The following is a 12,949-nucleotide window of genomic DNA, read 5'->3' as shown; positions in this document are numbered from 1 at the left end:
GAACTGACACTTGTTTTTATATGAAGATTTCCAAGGCATGAACTCATATTCCCTAAATGCAAAGATATCCCCTAAATGCAAAATTGTAAAGCTATTTTAAGGGAGACATAGAGATCGTTAATGGCTATATCTCATTAACCTGGTTGTTTTAAAAACCCCAAGCAATAATAAGCTTTTGGCTACTCATAAGTTAAAATGTTTTTGGGGTGTGCTATTAGACACAAGAGACTCAAACGTACTTTCCTAAACATGATCTAAACACAGCAAGATTGTGCATGATGTGCCGGCCTATTGCCATATGTTGGGGTGTTCGTCGCAGCCTCAGTTCCAGCACGGCATTTATAAATGCCACGACCTTGCTTCTCACATCCTTATTTAATGGCCTATATCAATTATTTTGGCAGGTTACACATTCACTAGTTAACCATTGATGAGAATTAGCAATTCCAATTAGTTAATGCCAATCATGAATGTCTCCACCTAACACAAAGTTTGATTCCTATGGAGCACAGGGAGATTGTAGGATAAGCCGCCCTTCAAACTCCATGCTGTTCTCCCAGGGCTCACCTTGCTTCTCAAGGAGAAATCCCAGAAGCTGCTCTGAGAGCCAACTCTGCAGACTGCGCCCCCCAGACCCCGAAACCCTCACACTGCTGCGCACTGCCAGCTTTTGTCTCATTTCTCTTTGCAGAACTGAAAATATAGGAGGTGTTTATCTTCATGAGAACAGTGATCAGTGAATTTCAGATTTCTAGAGGATGTTCTTTAGAAGCCTAGAATTTCCTGTAATCTTATTGTTTTTCTCACTCAACCAGTTTTTATGGAGAATCTAGTATGTGCCAAACAGCTTTTTATTGGCACTAGAACAGAAATAAAAGAGACAACTCTTGATCTAATAGAGTGGTATTCTAGGACACTGCTGGCAAACCTTTGAGAGACCAAGTGCTCAAACCTTAACCACCACAAACTCACTTATTTTTTGCAAAGGGCTGACAATGCAATTAAACCCAAACACCGAGGTTTCAGTTTAAAAAACAAATCAACCGCTATCCGACCGCTCTGCTACGGGTTACTTGGCTGGGGTGTGGACAGAGAGGACCCTGCGTGCCTCCCGGCACGGGTGCCACAGGTTTGCCAGCACGGCTCTGAGAGCTGGGAAGCAGGGAGGGAGAGGAGTCCAGAACACAGAGCAGGTACCTGAATGAGGGTGCCAGCCACGGGACACCATGGAGGGCGCTGCTCGGAGCTGGCAGCATGCGAGCCCAGTGTGAATGGAGGATGTGGCAATGAGAAACAATGAAGGACAGAGCACAGGACACAGAGGCACTGACTAGAACTCAGAACCCAGGGAGAAGAGGGTGGGAGCCTCCTGTAACTGTGGTGAGTGAGGGATCAGAGGGAGGGCAGGCACTGACCCCCGGGCAGACACAAGTCGCAGATTTCTCATGTGCCTCAGGAGGTGGCTGCTGCAGGGTTTGCAGTGGGAGAATTCAGTCTTTAGAAGGAAAAAGAAAACAGATTATAAAGAAAGAAGCCTGAGTAAAACCACCAAGAACAGAGAAGGGATGTCTAGAGCAAATGACCTGAATAAGCTTGGCCACAGTGAAGCCGGAGTGGGGAGACACAATTGAGGAACACACTGGAAGGACAGAGACAAAATGGGTTCAATTCTCAGAGATGGTCCATTCTCTGAACGTTCTTTTAAAAAGATGGAAATCCATACCCAAAAGCAAAGCTTCGCTTTATACCAAAATTGAGACATTTGTACCAGACATAGTCTTCATTGAATTCTGTGTTCTGGAATGGGGTTGCTGAGAAATTTCTTGTAATTTCTTTACTGAATCCCACAAAATTCACTCACAGGAGACATCTTTCACAGGTGAAACCCGGCCAGAAGGCCCTCTTGGTTGCTGAGCTGTGCTATGTATATGTTTCTATCTGGCAACCATGGTCACTCTGCTGACCAACACACCACGCCTGTACCAGGCTCCTCCCCACCGGATGGAAGGGAGTGTGTTTTGCAGGGAGATGCCTGGGGGCTTGGCTGGAATGATGGCCCATGAGAGAGGCTGTTTCCCATTCTTGACTACTGCAGTCTGGTCTTCCACCTCTCCACATAGTAGGTGACACGTAAAGGAATAGTTCCTTCTCATGGCACCTCAAGGCCCAGCTAGGCAGACAGGTGACTAAAGCCAGGACGATCCCTGAGAAAAGCAGGCAGGTACAGCTCTGAAGGCGCGGCTCCCTCCACATGAAGCTACAAGCTAACAGTGCAGGGCCCTCACTGCAAAGAGGAAAGCAAAGGGAAGCAAGGTTTCAGCAAGAAAAGGAAGGCTGAACAAAACCTGTCAAGCACTTGCGCTAACCCTCAGCAGCACCGTTTCGTGAGACATGTCCTCATTGCATGACCCTGCATTTTAAATACACACCTCCTTTAGATTTCTAGTACATACGCATGTATACAAACTCACTCCCCATATGAGCATATGTACACTGTAAGTAGCATGCATTTGACATTTTTAAAAAGTTCTAACAATGCAACATAAGCAATGAGGACAAATGCTTAGAAAAATACTCTGATCAGGGAAAACTACTTCTTTAAAAAATACAAACCAAGCCAAATTACTGGCCCCGTCTACCCCAGATAATGAAGAGCAACAGAAAAGCCTGGTGAAAGCCAACAGTAAGTGGCAAGCGGGTGGGGACAGAGCGGCAGGCAGCCAAGACTCAGGAGCAGGAGCCCGCAGGGCCTCCCACAGCTCCTCCCATCCTCATCATTCTTTTGCCGAGGAGGAGACTTTTCTGCTGCAGCTCTGAGATGTTACCCATTTGTCCTTCTAATTCCAAAACTGGGACTCTTCTGTATTTGTTATTTAAAGTTCTCTAGAACTATCATTAAAAGTGGATAAAAACGGGTTTTCTCAGACCTCGAGTTTCCCTAGTTAGAGACATCAAAAGAAGCCTTTTAAAAGTCAAGGATAGTTTATGTTTTTGAGGCTGTAATAAAAGATTCCAAGCTGGTGTTTTTCTGGTAAAGGCTGGGTTTGTCTCACCATTTTTCCTAGGAACAAAAGCCATGTCGCAAACATGATACTGTCACTGCAGCCTCAGTTACAGCATTACTCACTCTCCCTGCTGCAGGACACTTGGGCATGCAGGAAAGTCTGACTTTCCCAGGAGTGTGGCCACCATGCTATTTTTGTATCTTGTGTCTACTTATTTTCAGTGTAGCGAGAACAGTCTATTTGAGCTGAATTTTCAAAGCTTGCTGAGAAAAGGAACTTGGGTTGTATTTTTAAATTTTGTTTGTTTGTTTGTCTGTTTGAGACAGGACACTGCTAGATAGTTCAGGCTGGTGTTGAATTTGCATCAATCCTCCTGCCTCAGCCTCTCAAGTGCTGGGATGTCAGGCATGCATCACTATGTGGTTTTTATTTTTAAAATACTGTAAGAAAGGCAAATCTGATAAAGCAAATATATACTTTAAAAAAAAGCAAAGATAAAATACACTCACACACACGTACGCCAGAAAGGTCAACATTGAACCTAACCATTAAACTTGATTCTGTTCTCCTCTGGTTTGGTTTGTAACCAGTATGGTGGAAGGAATTAAGTTTGTGAACCAAGGCGCCACTGCACATATTTGGGGTAGAATTTAATACTTTGCTCAATATTCAAATCTAATGCAATTCTGAACACAAAAACATCCATATCGTCACAAGTTCGTACTTGCATATTAGTATTTTGGGTTGTAAAAAAGATTATAAAATTATTTGATAAATGTTGGTCACATATTTGTTTCATGATTGATTGTGAGGTTACATAATGACCAACAACAGTAACACTAAACATGCAGATGCATCACAGAAATTTGGATTCCAGAAATGGGGATAAAAATGCTTGCACAAAGCTCTGATTTTCTTCTTTTCTTTCTGTAACGAGGCTGGGTTGGACCATGGAGTTATTTGCCTTAAAGATCGAAAATTCCAAAGCAGTCAATAAAAACAAGGGCCAAAGAGCAATGGATTGATTTCTGTTACTTTTTAGTATTTTTTTTAAAGGGATTTCTCTTTCAAGAAAAGAAAGTGGCAGTGCAGAGAGGGGCTGCTTCCCTCCTGCAGGCCTTCTGGAGTCAGCACCCCAAGCTGTCCCCTCCTGCAGCCCCCACAGCCAGCCGATGTCTCTCAGGAGCAGTGGCAGCTTCTTCTATTTCTTTGCGCCCCGCACTCTAAGTTCCCGTGGTTTGCATCATCTCTCTCCGAGGTTTCCTGAGACATTGTTCTTGCTAAGTGTGAGGGTGACTCTCCCACTGATACCCAGTCTTCCCATCTGAACTTTTCCTTTCCCGGCTTCAAAGCCCTTCTCTGTCCTGTCATGTCTTCAAATGACCTTTCTCATGCCACACAGCTTGATATTTACACACATGGGTTTTGAACTCAGGGAAATTTGGGTTCAAGTCCTTCTCCCTGAGCATTCAACCCATGAGGGCTGTGGGTTGTAACTCAATCTGTGAGCTTCATTTCTTCTGTCTCTAACATAGGAATTATAACAGTAACCGCTTGGCTGCGTTAAAGACTTCTACATTTACGAAGGCGACATCATTAGTTCACATGTACTGTGGAAACTTTAAGCCCTTAATGCCCCAAATTGCACTCATCTCTCTCCAACTATTACATGCTAAGCCCTTTCTATTTAAATCAAATGGATCCCCGAGTTCAGTCACCCTAAAATCTTCTACTGCTTTTGGTAACACAGCACACTGCCCGTTTATGAAGTATGAATTTATCTGGATGTCTCCCTAAGCCTCAGACAGTCATAGAAGCTTCTGAAAAGGAATCCAATCACGGAGACGCTGTAGGGAGCTGTGCTGCTCAGAGGTGGGGTCCGTGAGGTGCGATCTGGGAGCGGTCACCTCCCTCCCCGCTCCTTGTTTGTCTCTGTTGTGCCATCTGCCTCTCAGCTGCCAGCTGCGGAGGAAAGCTCACCTCCCCTCCTTGAAGGTGCCGTGTTGGGTCCTGCATCCCAGAGGTGAGAAGTAGCTGACATGGGAGCCGTTTTCAGAGCAAAGACCAGTGGTGGGCAGCTGTACTGTGTCCCACTGAACCAAGTCCAGGTGAGGTAATCAAACTCTTTACGACACAACTTCCTCATCTGTAAAGCAGGGCTTGTACATGCATCTACCTCATAATCCCTACCTTGTATAAGAGTTAGCAAATATTCTATTCCTGCTTGTTATGTAAGACAAAACTTGCAGTGTGGCCTTTTGTTGATTTAGAGAAAGGAGACAAGAAACTGCAAAACTTGCAGGAAGGAAAGAGAATGTTTTTCCGGTCTTCACCAGCCTCACCATCCCAAGTGCACAGCTCACTGTTGCCAGATGTCACAGCTGCCACCTCCCCTTGACACCCACGACCCCAAATGAGTTTCTTATCTGCTTCAATCCATTTGCTCATTTAATTCCTCACTGCAAGATCTGTCCTTCGAAGCTCTTCTCTCATGCTGTGACTCTAGGAGCACGGGGACATGAGCTCCTCACAGCTCTCAGACAGACCCTCCTGGCCAGCTGGATGACACAGAGCACGTATTTGCTTATTTTTATGACTTGTGTTTTGATGTTTCCCAAAGCTTCATGTAGTGATAGGTGGGGCTTTTTCAGAGGTGGCTGGATCTAGAGTGTGTGGTGCTGGGATTAATGGTGTGTGATTACTAAATTAATTCACTGATTTGTTTGGCATAGTTCTGGGCGTGGGTAATGAGAAGGCCCACCCTAGCTGTGAGTGCTGCCCACACTAAGAGCTTGTGGCCTGCAGAGAATGTAAGGGTCAGAAAGAGGGCTGTTGTCATCAGTTGCTGCTAACCTTTGCTACTTTACTGCTTTGCTGCCTTCTGTCCACCATGAACTGTTTCTCTTCTCTGATGCCCCCGTGCCGTGCCACCCTGCTCTGGAGCCAGCTGAGTACGAACTGAAACCTCTATAAACCATGAGCTAAATAAACCTTTTCCCCTTTAACTTTTGAGTGTCAGGTATTTGTTCTCAACATCAAGAAAAAGTAACTAACGCACTTGTCTAAGCTCCTTTCTCAGAGCTGGGGGTGGGGTGGGGAGAACCAGAAGAAAGCAGCAAAATCTAAAAAGCTGATTTCATAGGAGTAATGAGCTAAAGAGTGGTTACAAAAGCCTGAGAAGCATAAGAGGGAAAAGGGATTAAAGACAGGTTGAAAACGGGTGCTGAAATGCAGTTCAATGGGAAAGATTAGCTCCATGTGGCACAGCCATAGGTAACCACAGTCCATACAGCATGTTAGTGTACACTTCCAAATAACTCAAAGAGTGCTCCAGAGGCTCTCGACATGTTTTTGAGGAGACAGAAATGCCAGTTAGCCTGATCATTACACACTGAACACATGTACTGAATTATCAAGTCTGCACCAATAAAAAACTTTAAAAAGAAAAAAGATAATGAAAGAGAGAACAGAGAAGTAAATATAAGTAGTCTCAACGATAATGCGTTTTGTTTTTCTGACATTTTAAGTGAAAATAAAAATTTAATTAATGTGCTTTTTTTTAAAAAAAATAAAAGTTTTACAGTAAGGAAAGTAAGTTGATAGCTTGAGTTTAATAATAGTAATTACAACAGCAGTGTCAATAACACCAAAAGGCCTACTCAGATTATAACACAGTTCATCTAACATTTGCACAGGCGTGATCTAGAAACTCCTTCAGATGGACTAACTCCATGGCTGCATTTTGATAAGCTCCTACACTGAATTAGGAAGCATATTCTTGCTCTGTTTACATCTGCACCAACACATGGATCATAAATGTACTACTAAATAATACCCTTTATGCGTCTCAAGGTCCCACTCTTCAAGGCAAATCCATTTTGACCTAGTAAATAGTTTTTCAGTAGCAAAAGCGGAAACAACAGAGCATCATCTGTTAATGAGTGAGCAACCAAAACATCTAAGAAAAACAAATCCCTTCTGACTAATGAGTATTTCACCATCTCTCATCTCACTCTGCTTCCATTGGCAAAAATAAGCTAGTCAGACGTGCATTTTCAGGCCCTAATCACACGATGACTTTCTTGAGCTAACGGCCTTGCTGGAAGAAGGCAAGCTGCTTGGCACAGAGGCTGGCCCTTCCATGCTGGGAAAGAGCTGGCATCTGGGACGTCACAAGGGGCTTGTGGCCTCTGTCACGCACAGACAGGACTCTTGGAGGCTCTCACAGACATTAGATATGCTGCACCAGGGTGATACAGACCCCAGACGAAAGGACAATCTCTTAGCAAGAGAGTCTGAGTAGGATCCTCCCTGGGAAGTCGCAAAATGACACCCTGAAAACTCTGTAGAACAGAAACAAAAGACAAAAGATTCTACCAGCCCAAGTTCTGCTAACTTCCAGAGAGCAGTCTTCCAAATCTTCAACAATTCTCTTTTCCCTTCTCGGGGGAGGGTTATGTTGCTGAAACTCCTGACAACTAGTGGCTGCCAGAAATGCAAGAATTCCAAATTCTTAAGTGTTTCACACCGACATGGTGGTTCAGATAATGTACAGGCTGGCGGGCAAGTGGAGCCCTATGCATGACCCAGCGTAATCATTTTCCTAGACAAATTTGTTACTCAATTTCAGAAAATAAGCCACACCAACAGACAGACAAAAACAAGTATTTCCCACCTTGTTAAGTATTATTAATCAGAGTAAATAGAGCTCTATCTTATCATCATGCTTTCTGTGAGGAAACCTCTGTTCTTTTTTTAGAGTGGAGAACTGCTTTTCCTAACAGAGCCCCGCTGTGCTGCGAGTCCTGAACTGCAAACTTGTCCTTTGTCCGAGCTGTTTACCAGCCTTATCTGGGACCACATGGCTTGGCAGTGGGATTCAGAGACAAATCCCAAAGATATAATTAGATGTTTTTCCCCAGAAATGTCACCCGATGCCATTAAAATTTGCTGTTTTCCACATCATCCCTGAAATAAGTGGCCCCACAACTTCTAGCTCTTTAATCAGTTTGTTTCAAGTAAATAAGAAAAACATGACTTGGCATGGCCCTGAAGAAAAATGCATGCTTTTTGATAAACTACTGAAAATACAGATCTTATCTCAAAATTCCTAGCCCTGAGGTTCCCATAAACACATTTATCTTTATCAGCAACATAATTCTTAAAGCTTATCACAGTATAAATACGATGAAAGTAATTTCATGAACTCAACTATGAACGGTAAGTGGTAGCAGACATTTCTAAAGCCAGGTCTTATGGTCCTAGCTTTCTCCTGTTACCTTACTAATGTGCTTAGCTCAGCTTTGAATAACGATCATAAAAGAACAAGGTAGGAAATCACAAACGTATTTGATGTGCTGTAGACACTTTCCAGCCCAAAGAAGTGCCAGGAAAGTACACTACCAGTTTTTGTGTTTTCACTAAACTCCATCTCTGCTACACTGATCAGTTTTGTAAAAACCTTTTACTGCCACCTGCTGGTATTTTACATTCAATGTGACTAAAAGGCGCTATCAGACAAATTCCAGATTAAAATATTATATTGTTGAATTTTTATGTTAACATTTTTTTAATAGTACAAGTTTGTAGCACATAACGTTGATATTCTTTGTGGAGCTAGAACAGGTACATAATACGTCTGAATTCCTTTTTCCACCTTCTTTCTCCCTTTTCTTCCACACCCCCCTGACTTTCAAAGCAATAATTTTTTGGATTCTTGTCTACCTTGTTCTAGCTATTGATACAAGTACAGTAAATTATATGTAACTAAGTATGGGGATAATATTTTACATATTTCTAAGGTGGAGAAGCTGTGCCAGGCTGCAGCGTATTTGTCTGACTACCTGATCCCCTGACATATTATTCTACACTGTTCCGACAGGAAGTCAAGGATTCCCGCACTTCTGTTTGTTCCTTTGTCCACAAGCTCTTGGTGGGTCTGTCTGTAGAGCACTCGAAACTCCTATGCTTGAGGTAACCAGAAGCACAGACCAATCCTGTGTTCCCTCGCCTTCTCTAGAGAAGACCCCCGGGATGGCACTGTAATGCTGATGGGGAGTCCCCCAAGTGAGACACACCCTCAGCCAGAACAGCAGTGACTGTCACTGTAAGGTGCTGGAATGGGGCTAGAAACACAGCTTGAACTTTTAGAAAGGCAAGAGCCAGGTTGGTGCAGTCAGCTCCATCTCTGTGTGGAGCGCCTCAGGATTTCTTTTCTTGCTGACTTCATGTCCAGTGTCATACCATCTGATTTTTCATACCAAACTCTTCTATCTATTCTAAAAGTATGCATTTGACTGATGATTTTCTCCAAAATCAGTGTGAAGTACAATATGATTCAGAAAAGCAATGTCCTAAAATACAAATTTTGGCTCTTTCTCCCACATCCCTAGACATGAGCGAATTTGTCTGCCAGGATGCTGCAGAGCCACCTGTAATTCTCAGCACTATAATTAAGTTCTGCAGCAAATCCTGATGCAAAAAAAATCACCAAAATCGGTGGTCAGTACGGCCAAGTGGACTGTAATTACAGGAGGTGAAGATCTTACACAGGACAAGGGAAGGCAAGATCAGACAGCTGAGGCAGGACGCGGAGGGAAGAGAAATGGCCTCTTCAGGTCCAAAGGCCATGCCTTCCGCATGTCACAGGTGGTTGGAGAACCATTCGGGACCCTCTCCTGCAAGCCAGCGCCTGACTGTTCTCCAGAACCCAGGTAATTTTCACTCCTGGGATCAAAAAAGACCACAGACTGACAATCTCCCGGATAATTTCCCGTTTTGTATTTCACCTCCTCCACTGAAGTCATGCTTTAAAAATACTGTTCTGAGTTCAATGAAGTGCACATTAGCACTATGAAAAACTGCAAATTGTGCGTGTGCAGCACAACAAATGTACAGACACTGGCTGCATGCCTATTACCAGACCTGGATAAGAAACAGAACACTGTCCACACTCCCAGAGGTGCCCCAGGAGGGCACTTTTTATTTTACCTGATATCCTGAAAGTCTTCCAATGAAAACATCACACAGCAACTTCTGTGTGCACCTGTAACTCCAGCCTTATCCAAGTGGTTGTTCTTTACTCTTTTTTTGGCCTCTATAAATACCTACACTCCTCTTTGTCCTCCTCAAAGATGCATCCTTGTTTACTCATCTGAGTAGCAGCTCACAGGCGCCCTCCTCTGGAAAGACTTTCCTGACAGCCAGAGGCGTGAACCTGCACACATTCACTCACTCCTGGTGCTTTGGAAACCATCATAGCTGTAGCTGGTCATCTGTGCACCCACCCTTCCAGACAGCTTGTGTCACACGGGCAGGAAAGGCAATTTCCTTTATCTTTAGACGCACCTCTGTGCCTACAGCAGTGCTCTCAACCACATTCTTTAAGCCACATGCTAATCTGTAATTCAAGGTTTATTTTTCACATTATTTCTTCTAGGACAGAAAACTGAACAACATTTCAAAAGAGGATGGTTTTCCAAAGTATACCATATGCAGGAAGCAATACATGTTGTACATATGTAGTATTGCATATGCCATTCTTTTTTCCCCTTTATTGAGACACGCTATTATTATGTAGTTCAGGCTGGCCTTGAACTTACTACAATCCTCCTGCCTCAGCCTGCTGAGTACTGGTCCTACAGGTGTGCACCACCACACCTAGTCTGTTTTCATTTTCTTAGCACTGGGCATTGACTCAGCGCCTGGCACATGTGAATTACATGCTATCCGGATGAGCTAGCCCCCTCCCAGACCTGAATATACCATCTTAGTGTCCCCCTTAGGAAGAATTTATCACTCAGCATATTTACTGAAACAGACAAAACAGCACATATTAATGCATATTAACACACACATTAGTTAAATATTTAGCAGATATTAATTGACAATAGGATGCTTTGTGACTAGAAGCTATTTTCTTGCATCTGATGGACATTAAGGCACTTCTTCCCAGAAGTTACAACATACACTGGAGGCCTGATATTCTCAGGCTCCTGTCCTGTGTCCCCTCGCCCAGCCTCTGTGGCAAAGGAAATAAGCTTATTTCAACTAAGCAGAGCTCGCCTGAGGGGGTAGGAGGAGGCTGCAGGGCTGGAGGAGGCAGAATCGAACGCACCTCCTGAGCCAGCAGAACCCAGGCGCTCTCCTACCTGCGTGCCCAGGCTGGCTGTCATCATGTGAGTCAGGAGCTTTGCTGCCAACAGGGAGCACCTGGCGCAGAAGACGTGCGACACGACGGCCAGGCCGAGCCCTGTGGAGACAGGAGGCCAGGGGAGAGATCAGCATACCTGGGCGAGCATGTGGAGACAGCCCAGCGTGTGAGGCCTGGCGGGAGCAGCCCTGCACCCACCCGACTCCGCAGAACTGGTGTAACCTTCACATTCCCCAAGGAGAACCTGAATTTTCCTACACTGAACCTGTGTGCCTGCTTCCCAGCTGAAGATGAGTAAGTCAATAATTTAAAAAAGCATGTGGCTTTCTTCTCATCTCAGTCAAGTTGGATTGTTTAAGAAAAAAAATCAAATTCCAGTCTGACTTCTTAAAAATAGCTGGCCTGGCTAAAATAGAGATATCTGGAAAGATAACCAAGTTTCTAAGGCACAAACTGTGACCAGCACTGCAGAAACGAGATGATCATCTGCGTTGGAATGGTTCTGTAATTACAGCAAAGTGATTATGAACTTTAAAAGGCAGTCTTCACTACTGTACACCAGAACCAGAAACAAAATGCGTTCCTTCCCCCACCATGACTTAAATTTCTGCCAGGTGTGATGGCATGAACCTGTCATTCCAGTACACTGGAAGCTGAGACAAGAGGAACAAAGTTTGAATCCAGCCGAGGCACCTTAGTGAAACTCTGGTTCAAAGATAAAAAATAAAAAAGGGCTAGGGATGCAGCTGAGTATGAATGCCCTGGGTTCAATACCAGTACTGCAAAAAAACCAAAGGAGGTAAATTTCTAAGAGGTGAGAGGAAAATTCTCCCTATGATCTCTCAGTCTATGAGAACTCATCTGTTCACTCTACTGTGCAGAATGGTTAGAACCTCAGCACCAAGCCACCGTCTGTGTCTTGATTCCCACACGTTTCTTCTGATGCTAGATTTTAAAGGCAGAACACACACATAGCATGAGAGTACTTTTCACCTTTTAAATTTAAATATGCTGCACATGGGAGCCCTGCTTTTTATGTAAGCCTTGGCCCCACCCTGGCCCTCAGTGGGGTTTTCCTTTGCCTGACTGAAGCCCTGGGACTGCTTGCAGGTGTTTAGCATCTGCACGCACTTCACATGTGTCGCCTGGTTTAATTCCATCAGTGCCCTGGGCCGGTGGTGGTGACCCTACAGCACGAGTGCCACACAGGCTGTTTTTGTCGATGAGCACTCTGACAGGTTCACCGCCACTGCCCTGGACAGACAGGAAACAGGGTGATAATTCGGCCCTCTGCCTGTTCACTTCCTCTTCTCTGATGCAAGAGTCTGTAGCACAGAGGGATGAGGCACCGGCACAGCACCCACGTGGGGGTCCTGTGCAGCACGTTCTGTTCAGAAATGCCTCTCGCAGCTCTGTGTGGGGAACACTTCGGTTATGTGTTTATATTTTAACAGGGCATAACAAAGCTCCCCACAGGAAGGGAGGCTGTGCACTGGCCAAGAAGCCACAGTGATGCGCTGTTCGGAAGCCTGTTGGGCAGGTTCCTGGGCAGTGGCAAAGGCCAGGGGCTGTTCCAAAGCCCACCACACCAGGGTACAGGGGCCTGGGAATTGCTCTCTCCTGGAGCTGATGCTCAAGTGCACTCAGCCACACTCCAGAGTTCCCAGGACGAGAAACCCAAGCAAGTCCCTATTCTCATGTGTTCAGAAACCAGCTGCTGGATTTGCAGGTTGCCATTTCCTGTTCCCCAACAGTGCCTGCCTGCATCTCCCTCCTTCATCTCTATGGATGC

General features: G+C 44.7%; 1 protein-coding gene across 4 annotated transcripts in view; it reads right to left on the bottom strand.

Moving 5' to 3' along the window:
• Nucleotides 1–12,949, bottom strand: part of Adgrv1 (adhesion G protein-coupled receptor V1) — a 526,418-nt gene that overhangs the window by 230,708 nt on the left and 282,761 nt on the right. For all 4 annotated transcript variants that reach the window (XM_063245326.1, XM_063245328.1, XM_063245329.1 and 1 more), the window contains one exon: nucleotides 11,156–11,256. In XM_063245326.1, coding sequence (XP_063101396.1) covers nucleotides 11,156–11,256 — 101 coding nt within the window. The remainder of the gene's footprint in view (nucleotides 1–11,155; nucleotides 11,257–12,949) is intronic.

This window comes from Cavia porcellus, unplaced genomic scaffold (genome assembly GCF_034190915.1).
Source record: "Cavia porcellus strain 051 isolate PalLab524CR breed Dunkin Hartley unplaced genomic scaffold, mCavPor4.1 scaffold_2, whole genome shotgun sequence".
NCBI classification, from domain to species: domain Eukaryota; kingdom Metazoa; phylum Chordata; class Mammalia; order Rodentia; family Caviidae; genus Cavia; species Cavia porcellus.
The sequence above is the reverse complement of the archived record's forward strand: the minus strand, read 5'-3'. Positions and strand labels throughout refer to the sequence as shown.